This window comes from Podarcis liolepis (assembly GCF_965112155.1).
Source record: "Podarcis liolepis genome assembly, chromosome: 3".
In the NCBI taxonomy this organism is placed as follows: domain Eukaryota; kingdom Metazoa; phylum Chordata; class Lepidosauria; order Squamata; family Lacertidae; genus Podarcis; species Podarcis liolepis.
The window spans coordinates 84,983,211-85,008,444 of record NC_139557.1 but is presented as its reverse complement, the minus strand read 5'-3'; the positions used below and the strand labels follow the sequence as shown (position 1 = coordinate 85,008,444).

General features: G+C 42.3%; 1 protein-coding gene across 2 annotated transcripts in view; it reads left to right on the top strand.

The window, feature by feature from the left end:
• Nucleotides 1–24,689, top strand: part of MRPS18A (mitochondrial ribosomal protein S18A) — a 30,095-nt gene extending 5,406 nt beyond the window's left edge. For both annotated transcript variants that reach the window (XM_083497116.1, XM_083497117.1), the window contains exons 3-6: nt 2,146–2,250; nt 12,785–12,908; nt 13,961–14,033; nt 24,272–24,689. In XM_083497116.1, the coding sequence (XP_083353242.1) occupies nt 2,146–2,250; nt 12,785–12,908; nt 13,961–14,033; nt 24,272–24,416 (447 nt within the window). In that variant the 3' untranslated portion in view covers nt 24,417–24,689. The remainder of the gene's footprint in view (nt 1–2,145; nt 2,251–12,784; nt 12,909–13,960; nt 14,034–24,271) is intronic.
• Nucleotides 24,690–25,234: the final 545 nt, after the last annotated feature.

Here is a 25,234-nt window from a genome sequence, read left to right as displayed (position 1 = left end):
GCAGTACTGAATGGTGAAGATTTCCCTAGCATCCTCAAGAATAATGAGGGATGGTTCACTGAAAATCCCTATCTGTGCTTTGATGAAGGGTGAATGTTCTCATGGGGAAAAGAATACTCTGCGATGTTAAAGATGTAGCACAGATGAAATTAAATATGCTCAAAAAGTGAGGTCATTCGTTTGATTTTAATTTTCTCTTGATTTTATAAGTGTGATCTGAATATGCTTTCTGGAACATTTTGCTTTTCTCTTTAGCATCATAAATGTCTGGTTGGGGAAATAAATAAAGCCAAAATCTTGGGGGAGAAAGGTGCATGTACCTCTAGCCAGCACTTAGTGAAGCTCTGTGAAGATACTCATGATGGGGGCATGAACATTAGCTTTGATCTTTGGGCCTTTCCAGAATAACTCATGTTACATTTTGAGTGGTGTAATAAAACATTTTGCTATCTGAATTGTTAGGCTGTTTTTGAGCCAGGTGATGTTAATATACATCTTTAATAGACTTCTTGTGTACTACTAACCATGTTAAATCAATTTGGTGTACTTGTGACCCAGCTATATTCATTTCAGAATAATAAGTTACAGTAAAAGGATACAGGTTTTAACATCTCCAAAAAAGAATTATTCTGTTCCTTCACCATAAATGATTTCAAGATGGCCATCCTTCTACAGAAGACTGAATTTGTTTGAGTACTGTTTATTCCCAAACTATGTACTTTTTTTGCTTTAAACATAGATATATCATTTATCATTACAAAAAATGACAGTTAACACGAGGAAACAATCCAAAAGGCGCTGTTGAAGACTTGCTCTGGTGTCACATGTTTCAAGCTTTACAGTTCTCACTCAAAGAGACTCTAGAAAGAGTTGCAAAAGGAAAACATTGAGATGTAAAGCTCAACTGTCAGGCTATTTTCTAAAAGCCCATTTTTAAAGCATCTTCTGATATTTCTTTTGCCATAGATTGATGTAGCTCTCTGAATCATTTCACATAATGTGCATGCTGCTCTTCAAATCTACGTAGATTTCTGTTGCATGAATAATGATCTTCTAGGAAAAACATTTAGTCGTGTTCCTTCCCTGACTGAAGGAGGAATGTCTTTTCTGCCCACCCCCCCAAATCACAACTATGTGAAACAAATAGCATATGCCATTTAGTTCTTTTACTGGTTGAGAATACTACTATAAATTGTGAATATGAATAATGGCTTTATATCATAGCATGTAAACATGTAAAGCCTGAACATTTACAAAATTTGAATATGTATAGCCTGCCCAAGTTGGTAGCTGTCAGGCCTACTGCATCTAAATTGAGTTTTCTTCAGGATAGTTTTAAATTGATGAGTTCTGACTGCAGCTGAATACTTACAAAAGAACTCCCTGGTTCTGGCTGCATCAAATGAGAGAGGTCTGGGGTTGGTTTGTTTTTAAAAACATGCCGTGGTCTGCTTAAAGAAAAGGAATACATAAGCTGCTTGGCAGGAAATGCTTCTTGTCAGATAGGCTAAGTTGTTAAATACTTCCCCAAGGGAAACGCTATCAATTTCATCAGTTTGAGCAATTTAAAGCTAAATTCAGACTACACTTTAGGAAAGTGTGCTGTGGAGAGCCACCCCAGTTTTTATAAACATTCCTGCAGTTTTGACCAATGGAAGAAGTGTCTGTGTCCTGCAGCCGATTTTTTAAAAAGAGTCTACTCCAGGCTTATGCAACTTAAGAGCCCATGTTTGCTAATATCCTCAAAGCGGCAATTTCAAAAGTATGTCTTCTTATTCATGGCCAGGGAGGTGCAGTTTGTGTCTTTTAGAGGGAGCCATGCCCATTTATGAATTTATTGCTACACAGTAAAATGGAATCTTCCTTGTAAGTAGTTGACTAATATTCTTGAGTTTGTTGACATTTGCAAAAGTGCTGAAACCTCGTGTGTGCGTGTGTGCTTAAACTGCGCTCTCTGCTGCGTTTGTCATCAAGTCCATTCTTTGTCGTATTCTGGATTGCCAGTAGCTAATACCAGTTAACCCTTTCCTTAAGTTTCCTTAAGGTTTTTTTTTGGGGGGTGCACTTGTTGGAAATTAAGCAGCACAATATATATTGGAAGTCTGAAATCTAAATCTTCCCCTCCATCTGCCCTCTCTTTCCTAGATTGAAGGTAAAATGCTGGAAGTTGAGGAAGCCCCGACTCCTCCAAATCCTTCTGGTCAATGTCCTATCTGTCGCTGGAACCTAAAGCACAAGTATTCTTACGAGGTGAGTACAGCTTCAGGACCTGTAGTGTATTTTCAAGGCTTAAAAATCGCATGTAGCTTCCAGATACTACTATATGTTACTCTCTCAACTCTCCTGTTTCTTAGCAGAATAATTACTCTTCGGAGTGGTTCAGAGACTACAGGCTCCTTAGGGACTTTTCCTGGACCCTTTGGAGGCCCACTATGACATATTTCTTGAGGCAATTTGAGGGTGAAATTGCTTGGCTCAGTAGCAGTCTTGATGCCATAGTTAGTGTAGAACTGTGAGATGTCCAACACCACATCTAGCCAAGTTTTATGAGATCAGTTTCAGTTGATGTGGCCTGAGAGTGTTGACAAGGTGCTTAGAACTGTTTGTCCAACCGCATGTTCTCTCAATCCCTGGTTGTTCATGTTTAATAAAATCTATGTGACAAAGCATGACTGGGTGAATCCAGGTATGTTGAATGCGATGTTACACAGTGGTGGTGCCTGCTGGCTTGAAAGAGGTGGTGGAACACTTGCTCATTTATTTATTTTTTAACACCCCGGACTCCCTCATTTAGGATAGTTACTGACCAGTTGCTTTTCTTGGGAAGATGGGTGAGAGGGTCATGGCAGAGCAACTGCAGGCATTCTGGATGAAACATTATCTAGACTAGGGTGGTCCATCGGGTATCTCTAGGCCTTTTTTTGGTGGCCCACAGCAACACTTAACCCTCCCCACCCAAGCCTTTGCACTGCTTTCTGAAAGCTGGATAAGTTATGCACTGTGGTTTGGGGAGGAGATGGGAAGGCTCTAGGACCCTGCCAGAGCCTCACACCTCCTTCCCAAAGCCTGTGCCTCGCTTTGCCAGCTTTGGGAAGGCAATGAGAGGGCTTGGGGGGGACATCAAATTTTGGCTTCGCTCGCCCACCCCCCAAGCAGTGTGCAGCCCACAGGTACTTTGTCAAAGTACTCTTGCAGCCCACTTGGTATGCAAAGTTGGGCTGCCCTGATGTAGACCAATTTAATTCTTGGTTCAGTCCTGGGTTTGGCATCAAACCGGCCTTGGTTACACTGATAGATGACCTTTATTGGGAGAGGGACAAGGGAAGTGTGACCTTGTTAATTCTGCTTCATATCCCAGTGGCTTTTGATACCATCAACCCTGTTCAGTCTGCTGTCCATAATATAGATAAAACTGGTATTCCACGTCCTTCCATGCCATTCACATACCAGTGGGACACTTGTTTCTCTGATTTGCAGCTATGCACACTTAGGTAGCTGTCATTGCTATGTTTGCACATCACCTTTCCACCAGTACTTTGAACTATACTGGCTTGGAGTATAATAGACACAATACAAAAGGAGAGAAAAATAAGCAAATGAAAGTACCATTGAATATGAGCAACAATGTTTGCACTCTCAGAAGTTGCTTTTCCAAAGGTTATTCCAAGTCTGGAATAGACAAGGGGCAGGCAATACGATGCTGGAAATGGAAAGGAAGAGAACCAGACAAGAGCACACCATTAAAGATAAGGAAGCCATAGCTGCAGAATAAGCTAATGTCAATTGGATTAATAGACTAGAGACAGAAATGCATCTGGAGGAAAATAAATGGTTTGTGAGATGGCTGGCTCACTAATAAAGAGGGGAAAACAAGAAAAATAAGGAATTGAAAAGGAGCAATAAACAATTTAGTGGTAATGGCCTTGTTGAATGAGCTTTCAAGAAAGCAGGTAAGGAAACAGTAGAGACATGGAGTTAATTAGCAGGTCTGGAATACATGCATCCCAAGGGGTTTTGCTAAGATACTGCTCCACTGAGTCATTTTTAGAAACTTGAAGGGCTGAGGAGGCTTGTGTGGAAATAATGGAAAATGACAGGCCAAAATCAAAAGTTTAGGAAGTGATCATGACATTTGCCACATGGAAAGTGTTAAGGCCAGGCACTATATGACCTTAAACACATGGCTTAATGTCACATGTATTTTGTTTTAAGCTCAAATAGTAGTTGTATGGAGTTATGTTAGCACTGGGGCTGTTGGGGGTGGGGAAAATTTACCCTCTTCTTCCCCTGTCATAGGCCCAACAAAAATAGCTTCTCTGAAGCTGCTATTTGCTTTTGAGAAGCTCAGATCAAGTGTATTATCTCGAAGAACATAATGTTAAATGAACAGATAATTCAAAACAATTGTAAAGCAAAGTACACAAACATCACTGCAGAGCAGCTGATCTGATATTGTAGGCCATAGTTAGTTCCAAAAAATTCTTTGCCTCCTACTGCACTTACAGGTTAATAAGACAAAAGTAAGGAAGAAGTGTCTGTCCCAAGAGAACCCATTATTTTTTATGTCTGTGCATTCTGATAATACAAGGCATTCCCTTAAAACAAGAGACATCTGGCAGGCCTGCTTTTTACCCAGTACTGTCAAGCCATTTTTTGGCATCCACTGTTATTAAGAACAGTATACAGTTCTTAACTCATCCTCACAACAATCCTGTAAGGCACTTTTAGACTGCGATAATGAATTGGCCAAGGTTGTCTGGTGAGCTTCATCTCATGTCCAGACACATAACTCCTGTCTATTTTGTCAAATCGGCCTGCCTTACATGGAAAAATAATATTAGGGAAGGTGATCTTCTTGTCTTTAATAATTAATATAGGTTTGAACAATAGAAGATGGCTGTGTCGTTGCTAAGGGTGACTGAGAGGATCCCAAAGTAACCATCAGCGTGCTGAGTTGACAACTAGGGTATATTAGGAAATATACTTTGCTGACCAAACATTTTTTCAGAAGTTTTGTAATACTCTATTTGTACTGATTAAGGCAGCAGTTACTCTGAAGATTTAGTATTGGAACCAGCCTTTCATGTTGAGTGTCCTGCTTTATGAAAGTGAGTTGTGAGCAACTTACAACTATCAGGAGCTCAATGCCTTCCACATGCACTACATCAGGAGGATATGGGGTATCACATGGCAGGACAGAATTCCAGACAAAGATATGCTCGCCCAAGCCCACATTCCCAGCATGTTCACATTCCCGTCTTGGCAACGTATACATTGGCTTGGACATGTCCACAGAATGGAAGATGGCAGGATCCACAAGGACATGTCTCTACAAGGAGCTGGCTTCCGGCACCAGTCACATTGGCAGACCAACACTGTTTACAAAGATGTCCGCAAATGGGACTTGAAGGCTGGCAACATAAACCTTGCCATGTGGGAATCCCTTTCAGGTGACTGCAGTGCCTGGAGAAAGGCAGTCAAATTGTGTATCCATAGCAGTGACCAGAGGAGGAATGACCACTGGGAGGAGTGCAGAGAGAAGAAACGCCATGGTGTATCTGCAATAGGACAACTGGACACCTTCATCTCCCCCAGCTGCAAGAAAACATGTCTCTCCCGCATTGGTCTCTACAGCCACAGGAGGCTCTGCAACCTTCCAACAGCTTGACCTCACTCCCAAAGGCGCACTCCTCCATTGTCTCCTAAGACAGACAGATGCCAACAACAGTATAGGATCTCTTATAGCTGAATTTTCAGTAGATTCCATCTTAGCATGGAATACCAGCTCTTGCCCATGTTAATTAATGCTGCTGAATCCTCAAAGATTATGGCTTTAAACATAATTCTTTTTGTAAAATCCTAAATACCTAACTGGTTATGTATAGATAAGTTTTTGTGTTTGCATCTGTCGTGTGTGTTCCTCCTGTTAGTTTCCCATTCAGGGGCTAGATTTTATTTGGACCAAACTTCACAGGGTGACATAGTATTTTCTCTACTTTCTGGACTAAGGCATAAAGACTTGCTGCTTCTGCAGATATATGGCGTGATTTAGTAATACGTTTTTTGTTCAAAGTATTATCCTTTCCACTAAGGAGTCTCTTTGGATTACTCCCTTTTAATAAATCAGCCAGCCATGTCAAGGTTGATGTTTCATCCAGAAGTTCTTGGGTGGGGAAAGTGCTCTGCTGTACTTGCCTGAGCTGAACAGGGACAAGCCCGCTGTAGTAGTGTTGCTTCCAAGGAGTTGCAAACTTTCATCCTGATGCTGCAAACCATAGGAGAAGAGATTGCTCTTGTGCTGTGGTCCTGTTTGCATGTTTCCCACAGGCATCTGGTTGGCCACTGTGAAAACAGGATGATGTACACCATCTTGAGCTCCTTGGAGGAAAAGGTGGTATATAAATGTAATGTAAAAAGAGGGCCTCTTCCTATGTTCTCAAGTTGGTAAGCAGCTGATCCCCGAGCCAAACCTTCATAGAGATCTGCAGAGATGTGACCTCCTAGTCTCACTCTTGAGTGCACTGCCAGACTGCTCCCCAATTCATAGCATGTGCGGAGCAGGGTTACCGGTAGTTTTAAGCTGATGGTGTGATTTTAACATTTCAGATTCCAACTGGTGCTATTCTTCTGTTGAAAGGTGAAATAGATAGATTTGCAGGCTTAGAGTCAACATTACAAAATATGACCTTCTATGTTTTAACATACCTCCAGATATTCAAATTTTGCATTTCTATGCAGTTTTTTCTCATTGTCTATTTGACATGACAGGCAACATATGTATCTGGTGTTGTAATGTGAATGCAATGACTTGGGATTGCAGACTAAATTTGGGGTGAAAATTTAGAGTTCATTCCAGGCATAACTGTTTTGACAAGCTGCTAATGACCTCTGGTGAATCTCCCTTTTGCCATAAATTCACTGGGTGGCCTTTAATGAAGCCACTCTTTCAGCTTCCACTGGATAGTAATACTAATCACCTTTCTAGGGTGATTGTAAGGGTTACAGTAAAAAGACTTTGAAGGGCTATATTGATGTTAAATTTTTGCTTCTTTTAGGTTTGTTACTTATTTCACTCTTACATGATTGGAAATAAAAACAGATTTTTTTTCACTGGGAAATTGGGAGGTTTAGAACGTGGAAACTTTAGATAGCAAAAACCCTTTAAATTGATAGCTTGAAGTACCAGAGGAGAACTTGGAGGCAGCAGATCTTTTGCAACCCAAGGGGATGGGATAGTATGTGTTCTAAGATAAGAGTGTGTTGGCTGTATAAACAGACTCTGGCTCAGATTCTGATGGTGTTCAGTCAGATTATTAGCACTTGTCAGTTCTCCAGGTGGCCTCAGGTATTGGTTCCGTCCACTGTTCCAGTGAACCTCTAAATCCAGAAAATGTGTTGTTCACTTTGGAGTTTGTTTACCTAGTGGGAGAAATCAAATACCCTATGGAGGTGAAGGCAAAACATGTTTCCTCTTTTCTTCCCTTGGAACATGATTAGTCTGATCATGCAGTAAATGTCATCTCACTTTGGCAGCACAAAGCAGAGACAGAACTGCAGTATTTGCTTATTAGCCCCGAATTAATTCAATCCAAGTTGTTTTCATCAGATCCTACAGATTACAGGGGTGGGAATCTGGGTTCAGCCTCTCCCAGGAGCTGTCCAGTGATTAAAGCAAATCTGTGGTTGCAGTCTTGGCTGCCCACTAGCACAAAATGTTAATTTCATGGAACATGACGGCAGTGTGCAAATCTGCCAGAATTCTCTTTCTCTCCTTTAACCCTTTTACATTCTTGTTTGTTTCTCCTGTGCCCTAAAACCTGACTGTATCTTTCTGCATTGTCCCTGTTGCTTAGATAAATCCATGTGATGATGCTAGTGAGAGAGTCCCTGTTGCACTTGGGACTTTTCTGAAGTTGCTGTGACCTTTTGCTAACAAGCAGCCCTCTTAAGCCAAATGGCTTAGGGTACAATTTTCATGGCTGGAAATGGGTGGGACCTAATTGATTTGTTTTGAAATGACATTTTGCAAGTGAGAAGCAGATTAGTTGCTGCCTCTATTTGGTCAAACAGAAACTGGAAACGAGCCCATTCTGTTGATGACAACTGAGATAAAGAAACAGCGCCTTTTTCTGCTCCCTATTTTTAAAATGTCACATGAGCAGTCTTGCATTTTAGAAAGGCACAGGAACATTAAGGAACCTGAACATAATAGGCATAGGACTTACTAAAATCTTCTCATCTTTCATGTAAATTATGCTAGCTGCTTTGAGCAGCATGAAATTTGCCGCTGACTTCTGCTGCTCCCAAACAGTTTGTGTAACTGAACTGAGGCCTGTGCCTCTGAGGCACCCTGTGCTGAACTCTTTTTTCAGTTCCCTCCATGGAAGTGAGTTCACTTTACATGCAGTCATTGGGGTGTAGCACTGTCAGCACCGCCTCTCAAAACAAACTGATCACTAGTTAAGTTGGTCTCTTATGATGTTTGCTGATGAGACCTTGCAGATTACAATTCATCTCTGGCAGGACTTCCTGCAGACTTGCTTCCTGCAGACTTGCTGCTGAAACTTTCAGGTAAAGGCCAAAGTAACTAGGAGATTTTCAAACTACTAGTTACTTAGCTTTGAAGAAAGCTACTTGATTGATAAAGTGAGCAGTGCAACAAGTTGTTAAGCACTTCTAGAGATTTTTTTTCCAAGTAGGGAGTAAGTATGACTATCTATCTATCTATCATCTATCACCTTTTCTCCATGGTGGCATACATAGTTCTCCCCTTCCTCATCTTTTATTCACAGCAGTCCTATGAGGTAGTTTAGGCTGAGCGGTGGTGACTGGCCTGAGGTCACCTTGTGAGCTTAGTAGGGATTTGTACCCTGGTTTCCCAGATCCTAGTCCCAACACTACATCACACTTGAGGGCAGATGGTTATGGGCTCTCTGAATAGCCTGATAGCAGTGCTACAAAAGTCATTTTGGCAAGTGTTCTAAAACGTCTGTTGATGTGCTTTTTAAGAGTGCTAGCTTGCACATCTTATCTTACGTCTGGACAATGTCTTATTCTGTATATTGATATGCCTCTCATAATGCCAAATATGCATGCAGTCCAGCTTCCATTTTTAAGAGAAATGTGCAGGCACTGATCTACTAAAGATTGAGAAGCCAGAGGGCATGTTGAGGAGAGCAGCAGCATGACTAAACCCCATAGTGATCCCATTTACCTGACAGAGTTTCTGCCTTCATATTCTTTTTTTAAGTACTTCGCTCTACATACAGTTGGCACAGGGCCCAGGTACTTAAGGGCCCCCTTCTCCCACATGACCCTTTCTCACAGGTCTGCTTTAGAGGCTCTTCATCAGATTCTGCTACTGCCAAGGTGCTGTGACTGGTGAGGACCACAGATGGAGCCTTTACAGTGATGCTGCCCCAATTTCACCATTCTCTCCCCTGGAAGGTTCATCTGGTGCCAAGTTTCTCTCATCAGCTCCCAAAGGAACCTATTTCCCCAGGACTTTTGTCAATGAGATTGAATTCTGCTCTTTGTCCGTTATGTGTTTATCTCATTGTTTAGTGCTATGGATTTTAAATCTTGCAAGTTGTTCTGATGATTCTCTGGATTTGAAGAATGGGGTACAAATGTTAATTTTAAAAAATTAAAAGCGAGAAATTGGGTTCCATAAAATTTGTGGAGTTTTCAGCCGCTTGCTGCACCACCTGGCTTAACAGAATTTGGTTGGCATATGTCTGCCTCGAAAGGCAGTGAAAGTATATGCCTTTGCGGGTGAAGTCAAACTGTTGGAGAGTCACAGTGCCTGCTGTGGCTGTAGAGAGAGGAGAGACATGTTTTGTTGCAGCTGGGGAAGATGAAGGTGTTTGCTGATGCAGATATACCATGGCGTTTTTTCTCTCTGCGCACCTCCAAGTGGTCATTTCTCCTCTGGTCACTGCTATGGAAATACAATTTGACTCCCTGTCTCCAGGCACTGTGGTTGTCCGCAAGGGATTCCCACATGGCAGGGTTGATGTTGCCAGCCTTCATGTCACGTTGCCAGCTTTTATGTCACATTTGCAGACATCTTTGTAATGCAGAGTTGGTCTGCCAATGGGCCAGCTCCCTGTAGAGCATGTTCTTGGGGATGCTTCCACCTTCCATTCTGTGGACATGACCAAGCCAATGCAGATTATCTGCGAACATGCTGGGAATGTGGGTTTGGGAGGACTTTGTTTGTCCTGCCATGTGATGCCCAAAATCTTCCTGACACTGTGCATGTGGGAGGCATTGAGGCGTCATGTCTGGTGGGTGTAAGTTGCTCACGTCCCACTACCATAAAGCAATGTGCTCCACATGCAAGCCTGGTAGACCTTCATCTTGGTATTGGTCATTAGCATCACATTCTCCCGTGCCCTTTTGGAGAGGCAAGACATTGCTGTAGCCACCTTGCCAATATGCTTGTCCAGGTCAGCATCGATGGAGAGGTTGCTGGTTATGGTGGAGCCGAGATAGACAAAATTGTCTACCACCTTAAGCAAGTAGTCACCAGTGCTGATGTGTGGAGTACTGGCAATGTCCTGACCCAAGATGTTGGTCTTCATCAGGGTGATGCTAAGGCTGAACTCCGTGTGGGTTTGGGCAAAACAGTTGATGAGACTCTGTAGAGCTTCCTCAGAGTGCCCTGTCAAAGCTGTGTCATCTACAAACAACATCTCTCCAATAGGACATAGTTCCATTAATGCAAGGATTTCCATTTCCACAGTGGAACTTTACTTTTTCCTTTCCCCACTACACCCCTCATGCCCTAAATCTGCTGCAGAGCATGGGGGACCCAGAGCAGATTAAAGGGGTGCAGGGAGCGGAAATTCAGCCAAACTTATTGGCACTAACAGAAGTCCTTGTTTGGATAGCACCCTTATTTTTATTTTTGTATTTAAAACCATTGTATTAAATATTTTTTCATAAGGAGATGCTTATTGAATTAAACTTGGCAAATACACCAACTAGGTCCAAATGAATACACCAGATCACAAATCTTTTAAAACAACCTTCATTTACATAGCTCAGAGTTACTATTGCTGTTAGGTAGTTCTCCAACTCCAGTTAAATTGATTTATTTTTTTAATTCTTGTAAACCAGACAGTGTGTAAGACAAGGGGGGGGGGGGGAATGGTTATCATTTTGCAAAAAACACAAGATTTGGAATTCACATTACAAGCTAATACAGTTCAAAAATAATACATGTAAGAGTGTGTGCTGTAATCCTAGATCTTTGAAAGCTTCATCCTGGTCCCCAAATGCCAGGTCATTTGAGGTGGCCCAGGGCTGTTTCATACATTACACTGTTGCAAAACTTTGTAACAAGGAGTCAATCCAATGATATTAAACAGCTTACTTGGGCAAAGTGACTGCTCATGTGGGTGGTGTGCATATTATTTGAGCTGACTGTTGGCTTTTCAAGCAGCTTCCACTCCCATCCCAGTTCCCTAACAAGTAAACTTGTTTACAGTGTTTATTTTATTTAAAAATATTTATTTCCCACCCTTCTTTGCTGAGGCAGTTTTGGTGCAGGGTACATCAAAATTCAATCAACAACATAAAATGAAACATAGCAATGATAAAAAGAATACCACATCTTAATAAGCAAGAGCAGGAGAAAAATACAAAATCCATCAAATCCATCAAAGTGCTAATGTTCAGCAAATGCCTAAGGAAACAGATGGGCCTTCAATGGGTGCAGAAAACCTCAAGAATTGGTGCCAACTGTGTATTGGAATTCCCTTCCCTCCATAGTCAGTGGTAGCTCCTCATATGTGTAGCTACCTCCCTACTGAGGTGTATCTGGCTCTGTTTCTCTATATATTTTAGGTGACTAATTAAGACGCATATTTTTCAGCTTGCATTTGGAGGAGAGACTCAATCACTGCTGCTATTGGTAACTTTTTAAAGAGTGATTTGTTGTGTGTTTTTAAGGATTTTGTTATTTTATGCATTTCTATCTATTTGCCTTAGTAGACTTCCCTTTGGCTTGAATAAATAAAAAAAAATGATTGTGTGCAGCATGGGAAGAATTCATGGGGAAACAGCTCCCATGCTGATGTAGTTATGTGCAAGTTAACCTTTTAAGTTACCTAAATCCTGCTCTTTCATCTCAACTCAACGTAGCTTTTAAAATAATGTTCCTCTTAGCAAAATTTCTATCTATTGTTCCAGTTCCACTAAAGAAATACTGTATGTTATTCATTTTGCCACAAGATATTGGTTGAAAGCTCTGGAATGTCCTCTGAGGTAGAGTTGCAATATTGCTCTGTGGATATATTTCCAAAAAAGGTGCAAAACATTTTTCTTCTGGAGGGTATTGTGATGTTTTGGATTCTTCATTTTATAGAGGCACAAATAACACTAAGCAGGCAGGTTTAACTTTTACAAATAAGAAATAAAAAATGCCTTGTTTCAGGATAGAAACCAATTTGTAACTGACATGGGCATGCTCAGGCTCAGATTATTTTATGATTCCTCTTTTGCAGTGTTACTTGCACTACTGAAATGACACTGTCTTTCCCTTTTTCCATCCTCTGCATTCCATGGCAAGTTAGAGGGAGTGGTTTTTAGTCCAGTAGATAGAGCAAAGCACCTTGGAAACGCCTGATAGTGTTGTAGGAGCTGCTTGTGCAGAAACATCAAAGAATGCTAATCTCTCTTGCTTTTCGGAAGCTTTGGCTCAAACATCACTTTGCAGGTATTATGTCATTCATGCTCTGGTGTTGATTGGGTTTTTCCCTTCTCTTTGCTTCTAAAGGATGTTTTATTGCTCACTCAATTCATAACCTCTGAGGGAAGGATGCTGCCCAGGAGAGTCACAGGCCTCTGTACGGAAGAGCACAGAAAGGTTGAAGTGTGTGTGAAAATGGCTCATCGAGCAGGTAACTCGTTTTGTTTGGGAGCTAACCTCAGTTTTTGAGGCTTCCTTGCGTTGGATTGCATTACATGCAAAAACTGGGCTGCCAAAGATAACTAGGACTCAGCGACCCTATAATGTTATGATCAGAAGGATTTGCCCATCCTGATTTCCTTGCTTCTTAAGAATGCTTCCCAGACTACTACTTTGCAATGCCACAGAGTGTCAGTCCAACTATGATTTTCTGAGTAATTAATGGCTACCTGTTACTGGTTAATTAAGCCCTTCTTTTGATGCATATGACAACTCACAATGAGTTAGGCTAGCTAGGCAGTGGTGTAACATTGTAGAGCCCATTGAATGTTTGGATTTTGAATCCTGGTAGTGCTCCAGGTATAACAGCAAAACAGCAGCAGAGCCGCCAGGAGCCTCCCCACTGCCCCTCTTCTCCTTATGTTCTTTGACCTTAATACTAGGCAGGCTCCCATATGCTGTGTGTGAAATAAACCATTCAGGACACAGAGGAAACAGACTCCTGTTTTCTATATTGGAATGTTGCCCAGTATGGCTAGAGATTTACCATCGGCAGCATTTTGATACATACAGGGAGTCTAGAAACCAGTTAGGTTGCAGTTATTTTGCAGTATGTCAAACAGATCTCTTTTTTGAGGAAAAAGAAAAACACTGCTACAGTGAGATGTTGAGGCTTTTAGTTTTGGACTAAGAGAGAAACTTGAAAATTCTGGTCAGTTTTGGTGACGTACTTTGGTGAATAGATGGAATCTGAGTAAGGTTTCTATTAATAAATATGTTAGTGACTTTTTTGCTATGGCAACTCAAAGCAACTTACAATATTTTAAGCAAAAACAAACACATACATACATTAAAACTAGCATTTTAAAAATATAATTCTATTTAAATAATAATAATAATTTGGGGATTAGTATGTAAGCTAGAATAGCCTATGGCATCCCATTCTGGGGTGGGTGTGTATGTACGTTAGCTGTGATCTTATGCATACATTTTCTACTCAAACTGACATCTCAATCTCTCCCCCTCCCCGACCCCAATTTTCAGGTTTGCTGCCAAATCATAAACCTAAACTTCCTGAAGGGTTTGTTCCAAAAAACAAGAAACCAAAGCTCAACAGGTCAGTTTTCCTATGAAAACAGGGGTGGTGGTGTTGTTTTCAGAATTAGAATGCATGGAGTGAAGGCCACAAACTTATTCATGAGCCAGACCTTATAATGTAACATCTCTCAAAATGGGGAGCAGGCCTTTCTAGCCCTGGGGAGGAGAGAGTGCAAGCAGCCTCTTTATGCTATGTTGGTGATAATGTGACTGGATTTGTTGAATGAAAAGAGTGGAATTGCCAATTGCTGACTGGTGCAGGCCTGGTTGCCAAGTGCTTGAGGTGAACTGGAGCAGAGAAATGAGATATTGAGGGCTTAAGACACGGGCAGGGGATAGGTTTGAGAAATGCTGCAGACAGGTTGATATTTCCATTCTTCATTTTTTTCACACAAATGAACCTGCTTATATTGACCTTGTAAAACGTGTGTGTGTGTGTGTGTGTGTGTGAGAGAGAGAGAGAGAGAGAGAAGGTGCCTTCTTTATCTTTCCTCCCTCTCCCATTAATTCTCTTGCCTACTGTCAACTTTGAAGGAGCTGAGTGCCATATAAGAAAAATGGAGCTGGGGAAAACAGTCGCTGCCGTCTTCTGTGCTGGTGTGAGGTTTGAAATAGACAGGCTGTCTAGGTATTGGCAGTGGGTGGTGGACGGGACAGGAAGGAGGAGCTCATTAGATTTGTTGCCCTCTTTGTCCTGTGCCTGTTCCTCTTTTGTCTACAGTTTGTAGTTCACCCGCGGTTTGCCCTTCCTCTGTTGCTCTCTTCCTTCTCCATCCTGCCCTCCCTCCTTGCCAAGCAGCCCCTTGCCCCTTAACGGGGGAACTTAAACCCCCTGTTGCCTCTTTTGCTTTGCTCTGTGTTAAGAGGTGCTAATCCCCTATTTATGACCTCGCCTTCTGTTTCCATGGGGATGTCAAAGCAGTTTATGAAGTTCATATTAGCAAGCTGTGGGGTTACTAAAGGCCACAGGCACGTTGCTTGTGAAATCAGAGGCTCCAGGCTTTCAGCACAAGATGCCTCTTGCAGTGTGGGCCTAGCCCTTGGTAGTCCATTTCTCTTAAGATGTTGTGCCATAGGCCAGTGTTTCTCTCTGAAGATCATGTTCTGTGCAAATATTGGAGAAGAGTTTTAAGTGTGGCACATGCCTGAGGTTTGAAAAGGAAGACTCCTGCTGCTCCACAGCTTTGCTTTCAGAATATCAAATCTGTATCTTGCAAGTTTCACACATTGATTTATTAACTCCAGGGTGACTTACTGCAGCTGTGAAATAATGCCTACTAGATGAAGGCAGGAAGTGATGAATTCTAGTCCCCTGCCCCCCTCCAAATTTGAATAGGCAAAAGGAGTAGTCGCTCTGTCTGGCATCACATCTACAACGACGTTAGTTTTGGTATCCCTGCTTCATCTCCTGTCCTTGCTTTCCTTTGCTTTTCCCACCACCCAGAAGGAATCTGGGAGAGATGGGGGTGAGTGGGGAGCTCAAGGAGAAAGCCAGAAATGGATCTGGCAACAGAGCCAGGCAGTCAGGGAGGAACAAGGGCTGATCTTTAAATGTGGAGAAGGCATTATTAGGGTGGGATAGTTAAGGAAAGTAGGTACTAATATTTAAGGGGGCTGCTTGGAGTTCTGCTTTTTAGGAATGCTACTCCAGTTCATCAGGGTATTGTCTCTGTCGGCTGGAGGTAGAAAATTCTGCATTTTTGGAGTCTTGCCATGTCTCAACCGCTACAGCAGTGTTGAGGGGTTTGGCTCTGTGCCTACCCCCACCTGTGCCTCCCACGTTGATCTCTGGAACAGCCAGTGATGCAAAGGACAGGAGACTTTTTAACCACTTCCTTTCTACAGCCCTAGGGGGGTTAGGTCATGACACTCTGTCCAAACTGCCATGTCCCATTTTCTTTAGAGCAGCTTCAAAAGAAGCAATTGTGTTTAAGGTACAGGCCCCAAGCTTGAAAGTTGCCATGTTCAGCTCTGCCGCAGTCTTGTTTAAGTACCTCCAACTTCGGTGCTTCTTGCTTCCACCTGTAAGACTTGCATAATTTGCAGTGTCATAAATCACAGCGTTTAAAGGGGGAAGTGACAGGATCTTCGGTAGGAAATAGAGAGACATTTTCCTGCTGTGAAGAAAGATCAATATTTTGGGGACTTTCGTTTCTCTACTCCTCTTGGTCTTCTCATCTGTCATTCCTGCCTTTGGGCTACTAAGACTTGAAGTGCCATCTTTGAGCAGTTGGGCAGACCACTGAACGTCTTTACTATAGGAGAAAAAATGTTTTTTGCTTTGGAAACACCAGATCTCTTAGCTCAAGGCTTCCTTTAGCATAGCTTGTTCAGACTTTTCAGTTTGCTTCCCTTCTCAAAGCAAAAGACAAAGGAAACAAAAGATGGATACATCTGTTCCCTCCACAGGTGGCTTTGCCTCACACATTGAGCCTGTTTTGTCCATGGTGATCAAAGTAGCTCCTTGAAAATGCAGCAGGCTCCTCATGCTTGCTTCAGTTAGCAAGCAGGTCCTTCATCTGAAATACCACCATAGAGTTCTGAATATTTCTCCAAGGAAGAATTGGAAAAGTGACAGAAAAGCTGTGCAGTGGCTCTGACTTGACTGATGGAGTCCCACTGGTTACAGCTTGACTAGATTGCCTTCACACAAACACAAGAAAATGACCTTGGATGCTTTTCAAAAGTCTTATTGTGGTTCCATTAACACACTTTTAATATACAGGAATATATTTCCCAAAATAAAGTTAATTAAAGTTGAAAGGGGGTGAAGTAAGCAAATCCCTGATTAGTGTGTGTGTGTGTCCCACCCAATCATTCCTTTCAACAACACCCCCCAATGATCTCACCATACATTAAAACAAATTGACCCAGAAAGCTGTTTCCTTAATAAAATCGCCGTCCTGTGTCTGTTTCTGTGGGGTCCTTATTTGCAATATGAACAAATTGTTCAGCAGGAAGATGCATTTGTGCTCCCTTTTCTTTATATGTACTGAGAGAAGAAGGCATAAAAAGCTTAATCAGAAATAACAGTTCATGAGAAATGGTTGTCTAAAAACGTTATAGACTATATATTGAACATATTCAGATCTTGTGAGAGCAGCTTGCAGTGCTACCTGAAAAATATCAGAACTGAGAAACTTTTCCACTAGTGTTTGTGTGTCTCAGATCTTTTCTTTCATTCACACAAGCATTCAGAATTTTGCATTTTACCACCTCATGATAGGACAGGAAGAGGTTTTTTCTTTTTTAATTTTCTCAGAATGGAAAGTCAGGCATACAGAGTGTGTGACTTCATGGGAAATTCTGCTTTACATGTAATGGTTAAATGGTTACTTTAACCTGAAGGCCACTTTCCATGCCCATTTCCCCCTCAAAATTCTTTTCATTGTTCCCCCTAAGCAAAGAGATAAGTAACCCATTGAGCTGTCTTTGTCTGGCCTGGTGCCCTGACTGTACAAAGGCTTGGAGTTCTCTCTCATGGGACAGTGGGAAGAAGCTGGCTGATATCAGATGGCACTGACCAACCAACTGGGCTTGGGGGTAAATGATCTGCTTGAAAACAAGAAAAGTGATTCTGAAATGGAAAGGACCAAATGACGAAAAGTTCAGGCTGTATCTATAATGCAAGCTATACCGTTCAAGCACCAGCCCCCAAACCTGAACTCCCAAACCACACACATCTTGCATCCAGATGCTCACAGAGAATTACCATCTACATGAAACCTCAGACTGAGGTCATTTAAAGTTTTGTAGTGAGATACCATAAGTTTATTTTATATCACGCCTTACTTCCAAGGAGCTCAACATACAGCTCTGCTTCTCACTTTCATGGGGTTTGACAGTCTCCCTCACCATTCACAATGCATTGGAGAGTGAGATGAGTCCAAGGTTTCCTCCAGTGAAGGTTGATGAATTCCATCCCCTCCCCATTCCAAATTTGTGGCAGAAGCCTGAGATTGTTTTTGCTCTGCACTTGGCAGGTGCAAGTACACAGCAGTAACAAGCCTCTGCCTACCATCCTCGGCTCCAGGCTGGAGAGGACGGTGCGTCAGTTTGCACTATGGGCTCAGAGCATTCTCCCTGTTACACACTTTCAAGAATGGAGGTGGAGCAAGCCAACATGCCTCTGCTTCCAGCTCAGAGCTATAGATGGGAGGCAGAGGGGGGGGCTTTCCCTCTGATCCTGACAAGTGCTCATCATCCCTTGCTGGTGCTCTGGTGGCAAAAATGGATGAACCTAAAGTGTTGAGATTCAGGACCGACAAAAAGAAGGACTTCTTTGCACAACAAATCATTAACTACAGAATCTGCTACCTCAAGTTATAGTGATTTCCATCCACTTGAGCAGCTTTAAAATGAATTGGGCAGATTCATGAAGGATAAAACTGACAATGGCTAGTCATGATGGCTCTGTACTACCTCCAGCATTGGTAATAGTATGCCTTTGAATACGTTTCTGGGAACATGAGTGGGGAGAGTGCTGTTGTGTTCATGTACTGCTTGTGAGCTTGCAGTGGGCGACCAGATACCTATGGCAACGGGATGCTGGACTGCCCTTCTCCTTTCATTGTTTGTCCCAGAATGGGAATGGCTAAGGTGAATAGCAAACTTTTAAAAAGATGTGATTTCTGTGTAGAAACTCCTATAGTTCCATAAACCAAATGTTAATATGTGCATTTGCCCATTCCAAGGATTTCTATAAGTTTCTAGGTTAATGATTCCCAAACCTTTTTCTCCATAGACCATTTGAAAATTGCTGAGAATCTTGACAGGCCACTTAGGATTTTTTTTTTTTTTTGCCTATTGTAGCAATTTTAATGCACTGTGATAGGTGCTTTATGATTTTAAATTGTATTTTTACAGACAGGCTGTGGGTCACCTGAATGAAGCTCAGACCACCAGTGGTTCACAAACCACAGTTTGGGAACCCCTGTTTTAGGCCACTGAAACTGTTTTTGTTGTGTTCATCTACGTTGGTGCAGACCAACTATATTGTTAATGGCATTATAATGTTTCAAGCCTTGTTGAGCCATTCATAAAAATTGGCACAGGGGGAGGGGGGTAGACACTTTTGTACCAGAATCAATTTGGCAAGCATTAGCAAGCTTTCACAGGGGCGCGGGCGGCACTGTGGGTAAAACCTCAGTGCCTAGGACCTGCTGATCACAAGGTCAGCGGTTTGAATCCCCGTGGCGGGGTGAGCTCCCGTCGTTCGGTCCCAGCTCCTGCCTACCTAGCAGTTCGAAAGCACCCCTAAGTGCAAGTAGATAAATAGGTACCGCTTTATAGCAGGAAGGTAAACGGCGTTTCCGTGTGCGGCACTGGTGCTGGCTCGCCAGATGCCGCTTAGTCACACTGGCCACGTGACCCGGAAGTGTCTCCGGACAGCGCTGGCTCCCGGCCTCTTGAGCGAGATGAGCGCGCAACCCTAGAGTCGGACACGACTGGCCCGTACGGGCAGGGGTGCCTTTACCTTTACCTTTAGCAAGCTTTCACATGTTTATGCTCTTGAGTTTAGACATAGTATCTGATCAGTTGTAGTTGTATTATGATGGGCTTATAACTGAGACATGGTGACTGGTCCAAGAATAGCCTGTGAGCTTCATAGGCAAATGAAGGTTTGAACCCTGGTCTTCCAGATCTTAGTCCAACATTCTAACAATTGTAGCCTAGCTATTTTACTTGCATGAAGTTAAATTCATAATTGCTGTAGATGGTAAAAGTAATACCCATTGTATCGGTGGATGTACTAAGACCATATTTGTATCTTGTGCTGTTCTTCTCTGAAAACAATAGAAAGTAATTGCAGCATGCTTTTTGAAGGTCAATGGATGCTGGACAATTTAGGATCAACAGGATCACAATCTTGACTACTGTGATTGATATTTATTTATTTATTTATACATACATACATACATACATACATACATACCCCGCCCATCTGTCTGAGTTTCCCCAGCCACTCTGGGCGGTTCCTAACAGAATATTAAAAACACGATCAAACATTTAAAATTTCCCTAAGCAGAGTTGCCTTCAGATGTCTTCTAAAAGTCAGATACAGTGGTATCTCTAGTTACGAACTTAATTTGTTCCGGAGGTCCGTTCTTAACCTGAAACTGTTCTTAACTAGAGGCGTGCTTTCGCTAATGGGGCCTCTTGCTGCCGCTGCGCCGCCGGCACACAATTTCCGTTCTCATCCTGGGGCAAAGTTCTCAACTTGAGGTAACTCTTCCAGGTTAGCGGAGTTTGTAACCTGAAGCGTTTGTAACTCGAGGTACCACTGTAGTTGTTTATTACCTTGACATCTGATGGGAGGGCGTTCCACAGGGTAGGCGCCACTACCGAGAAGGTCCTCTGCCTGGTTCCCTGTAACCTCACCTTTCCCTGTTGCAGGAAAAGCCTCACCTTGGGATTTTGTCCAAAATAAACGCCCACAAATATTAACCTGGATTTCTCTGGTGTTGCTTGGTTTAATTTTTTTGAAAAGAAGAGATAAAGGAACTGTAGTATCTCTCTTATTGCCAAGTGTACCACTGATGACTGTATTTGGAAATTAGGGACATGTGGAAACCCTATTCCTCTGCAGAAAATTAGTTTCACCAAAGTGAAATGGGGTTAGGCAAAGAGGGAATGTTTGGCGTAGCAGAGACTGCCTCCAGCCTGAGGGAAATGCTTGTTTTTCTCCCATGCCAAATCATCAACGTTAAAAGGAGTAAATAAACAGGGGCATTTTTTAGTTTTGGACAAAGCATGTTTGAAGTAGTAAAAGTAAAGTGTGTTCCGTGAAGGGCATATGTCCAAAAGTCTGTTTCAGCTAACAGTGAAAAGCCCCCAGTCGGCTTGCTGTTCACAAAAGAAGCCACAGGCCTGGACCAGAGAGTTGGATTAACCTGCTTAAGAAAAACAATAAAAGCTTTAAAATTTGGCCTTTGCTAAATCCCTTTTCCTTCCCAGAATTGGAGTGTGTGCCTCCCAAGGCTCTAATTGAAAATGGAGGGATGTCTTAAGCCATTGACTTCAACATAACTACCTCTCATTGCTTGTGTACCTCCAGATTTCCTCTTCCAGTGAGATCATTTATTAGCAAAGGAGCCTCCTTTCCTCCATTAAATGCCTATAAAAGTTGTTTGGCGGGTTACATTGGTATCCTCCTCAACCGTTACAGTGAACAGGCAGTGTCCCCACTGGATTTTATTTATAATCCAGTGGAGAGCCAGTGTTGTGTAGTGGTTAGCGTATTGGGTATATGACCATGGGAGATCAGGATTCAAATCCCCACTCAGCCATGAAGCTCCCTGGGTGACCTTGGGCCAGTCACTCACTCTACGGGGTTGTTGCAGCAATAAAATGGGAGAGAGAACTGTGTATGCCACCTTGAGTGCCTTTGGGGGAAATAAATTGATGTTTGGCCTTCAGGTAAAACAAATTTACCCACTTTCAATGAAATACCAGTAGAGCATTTCCAGAATGAACTAGAGTTTTTAAATTTCAGTTGTCCTTCCTAGATTGACCCCACAGACCCAGCTTTCTTCTTTTAAACACAATGGCTGGTTTGAGTTAATGCGTTGGGCTGATTAAAAAAAACATTTTAATTGGTGCTCCTTTTGCATAAAGCATAATATACTTCTGCTAATTCCTTGCTGCTGATCTTTTTGACTTGTACCTGAAGTGGCTTCTGCACTAATGGACCTGTAATACTAGCTACTGCCATGTGCTGAGGATAGAGGGTTATTGCCGAGCTTCACTTTGGAAGCTGTTTTGTTTCTGAAGCTTGACAGTGTTGAATGCAGAATGCAGTCTGTTTTTTCACTTGGTTTGAAAAGCTCTTTGGGATCCTTTGTTGTTGTGAAAAACGCTGGATTAATGTGAGAGGGTTTTGTATGTTCCATAACTGCTTGGTGTTGTTGAGATTTCATTACCATTTTACAGGCCCCCAATGCTTGCTCACTGATCAAATAAATTACACTAGGGTCTGCCCAGAGCACTTAACATCTAAATTTGCATGGTGCAACGAAGACAGGATGACCAAACCACAGGGATGGAGGGGGCATACTGGGGTCATAAGACCATGTTACTGCTCACCAGAGAGTTGTGTGCTCAGCAGTGTTGCATTTTTTTCAGAGAAGCAGCAGATCAGTTCCAGTTTTGGACTGAGCCAAGGTCTAGTGGTGCAGATTACACTGTGGTCATGTTTTTAGTGCTTTAGTGCTCTTGCAAGACTACATAAGAACCTAGCCTGCTTCCTCTCCTCCCCCAATCCCAACTGCTTGCACTGAAGAACAGTAGTTCACCACCACCATGCTGATAGACCAGCACCCCCACACCATTTACAGCTTGGCTTTCCCTGCTGTTTTGATGCATTTGGCTGATCTATTGATTTAGGAAGTATTCTGTATTTTATCAATGCAATTTTATTGTTGGCTGTCATGTTGTTTACCACCTTTTTAAAAAGGTTGGTGGTATAGAATGTTTTGCAAATAAATAAATGACAATTGTGTTAATGTAGATTGAAAACCAAAATACTAATTGCTTATGGTAAAAATGATCTCAACCACCATGTATTTGCAGCCTGAGAATGTGGGAAAGCTGCTTGAATGTATTTGGCTTGCCAATCAAGACTAATAAAAGCTAGCTAGAGGGTGGGTGCTGGGAGTGGTAAATGCCTCCTGAGTTGATGTGTCAGGCTGTTTTAAATAGTTGGGCAGGGGTTGCTCCCTGCTTAAGAGGTCCTTTCTGCACCCTGAAGTGTTGGACAATTCATCCAGTTGCTAACATCCCCTTTTGTGGCAGGGTTCTGGAGACGGTAGTGGTGGCTCTGCTTCACACATGCTTGGAGGACACATTTTCTAGACCCATTTCAGTCAGGATTGGATTCACGACTAGAATTAGTGCCAATACTTTCTTGGTAGCCCTAACTGTTCACCTTTGTTGGGGAAGAGACATGTAGAGTGCAACCCTGTTGATTCTCTTTGATCTCTCAGCAGCCTTTGATACAATTGACCTCTTGAAACAGCTCTGAGGGTTGGGCATTGGAGGCTCAGTATTACAGTGGTAATGTTCCAGGACAATTTCCAATAGCAATGGGGGACTTCTGTTCTGGGGTCCAGAAGTTGTAAAGACAATCTGTTCTGGATAGGGTTACACTCCCCTTGAAGGAGTAAGTGGGGTACTCCTTGATCTACCTTTATACTTGGAGGCCAGGTGGCTACAATGACTAGGAGTGCCTGCATTCAGCTATATGGCTGACTTGCCAACTGTGTCCATTCCTGAGCAGAGAAAGCAGGGCTGCAATAATCCACCCTTTGTTAACCTCCAGGTTTGGCTATTGTAATATACTTTATGTGGGACTGCCCTTGAAAATGGAGGCTGAAATTGGTGCAGAATGCTGCTTCCAGGGTGTTGACAGACACTGCCAACCAGACTCACATAACATCAGTTTTCGAGCTGTACCTCTTTGTTTTGCAGATTCTGTTTCCAACACTAGCAAATCAAACGGAATCCTACAAGAGCCTCACTATAGTCTCTTATAGGCATGTGTGAAAATATGTTCTCCTGCCAAATTCTTATTCCCAAGCAGAAAGAAAACTTAACCTAGTTTCTTAGGAAAATAGACTTAATTCCTTTGGAGACTCTCTAATGAATCTGGCCTATTATGTAGTTGTCTTGTGCCTGCAGCTTATGACTCTGTAGAGCTTGGGGTCTTCCCAAAAAGATGAAACGGGAGGAATACATTTGAAACTGGCCTTTGATGCAGTCAAAAGAACCTGACATCCAGCTATAGCCAGTCAGAATTGGAACCTGCCAGAGGCTTAAGTCAGTATCTGTGTCTGATCTATTTTAAATATTGAAATGGAGAAGAGGGTGAATGATCTTGATTCAGAAACACTGTACATGCCCCAAGCCTGTCTTGTGTAACAACAGCTAGTAGGGAAGGGGAACAGGAGCTGCATTTATCCTGTCATAGGCTACACTGGTCCTTGTCAAAGTCCTTGCTGCTGAGTCAAGCAGCTCTGGGTATGTGCAGCTTCAGTGAGTTGCACCCGCTGTCACAACTAAGAGATGCAGCCCACTTGCTCCAAGATGTTCAGTTTCTTTTTGTCAAAAACCCATTAGAATAAGACACCAAGATTGTTGCACTATGCTTCATAGTGCCCCAGCATTCACTCTTGTACAAATGAAACTGAGAACCCCTGAATGTCAGACCTTTTCTCAATTGTGAGTCACTCATGACCTCTTTTCTGCTTCTTTTCACAGGTACCTTACCCGATACTCTATCAAATCTGTGCGGCCCATTTGGAACAAGGGACACAAGTGGTGCAAGGTTCCCATGCCTATATCGCACCCTATACTCCGTGATAATGTTACTTATGGGTCAAAACCTCTTCGTTTTAACCACTAGGATGGTATAGAGCTAGTGTTGACAGCAAATTACAATAGTTGTGGCTCAGTATTTGTCAATCCATTACAGGTATTTTTATGTCTGGTGCTCTGGAAAGAGCCAAATGAACATTTTTCCTCTGGAAGCATACAGGAATTTTCAGAAAAGAGGGAATTTAATGGCTAAGAAGAATTGTCATTTAACTGAAAGATAATGCAATAGATGTTGCTTCAGGATAACAAAACTTTATCTTCCTTTATTTAAATCCCAATTAAACTCTTGAGTCGACTCCTAGTGCCGTGTACTGTTTCAGTTCTTTGGGTAGCTTCAACCTCTTGCACGCGTACAATAGAGAAATAATTTGTAACTCGCTGCTCAAGTGGATTTCCCCCCTTCCATAGTGATGTCCTTAATTGACATCAATAGCTGGTGTCTGTTACTGCTCATGATGCTGATGGGAGGAAGACAATTAAAGCAGAATAAAAATCCCATTGTCCTGTCCCCCCCCCCCCCACAAAATCCTACAGGAGTGCATGTGTAAACTTAGGAAGAATATTTACCGCAAAGTAGTTCCCCACAGATGCAATAAATACACATTCAGCTTCAATCTTCTGATCAGTTTTATAGGTCAACTTTAGCCTTGAGAGAAAAGTTTATGATCTTGAGGGCAAAAATGAGATTAATATTTGTGAAACCAAAAGGAGATTTTGGGAACAGTACAGCCTGCAACCAGTATAGACACAATCAAACAACTTTGCTCCGTTATTATTATTATTTATTTGTATGCCACCTTTCATCTGTAGCCTATGATTTGCATACTTTTTGTCCTGTAAAATTTT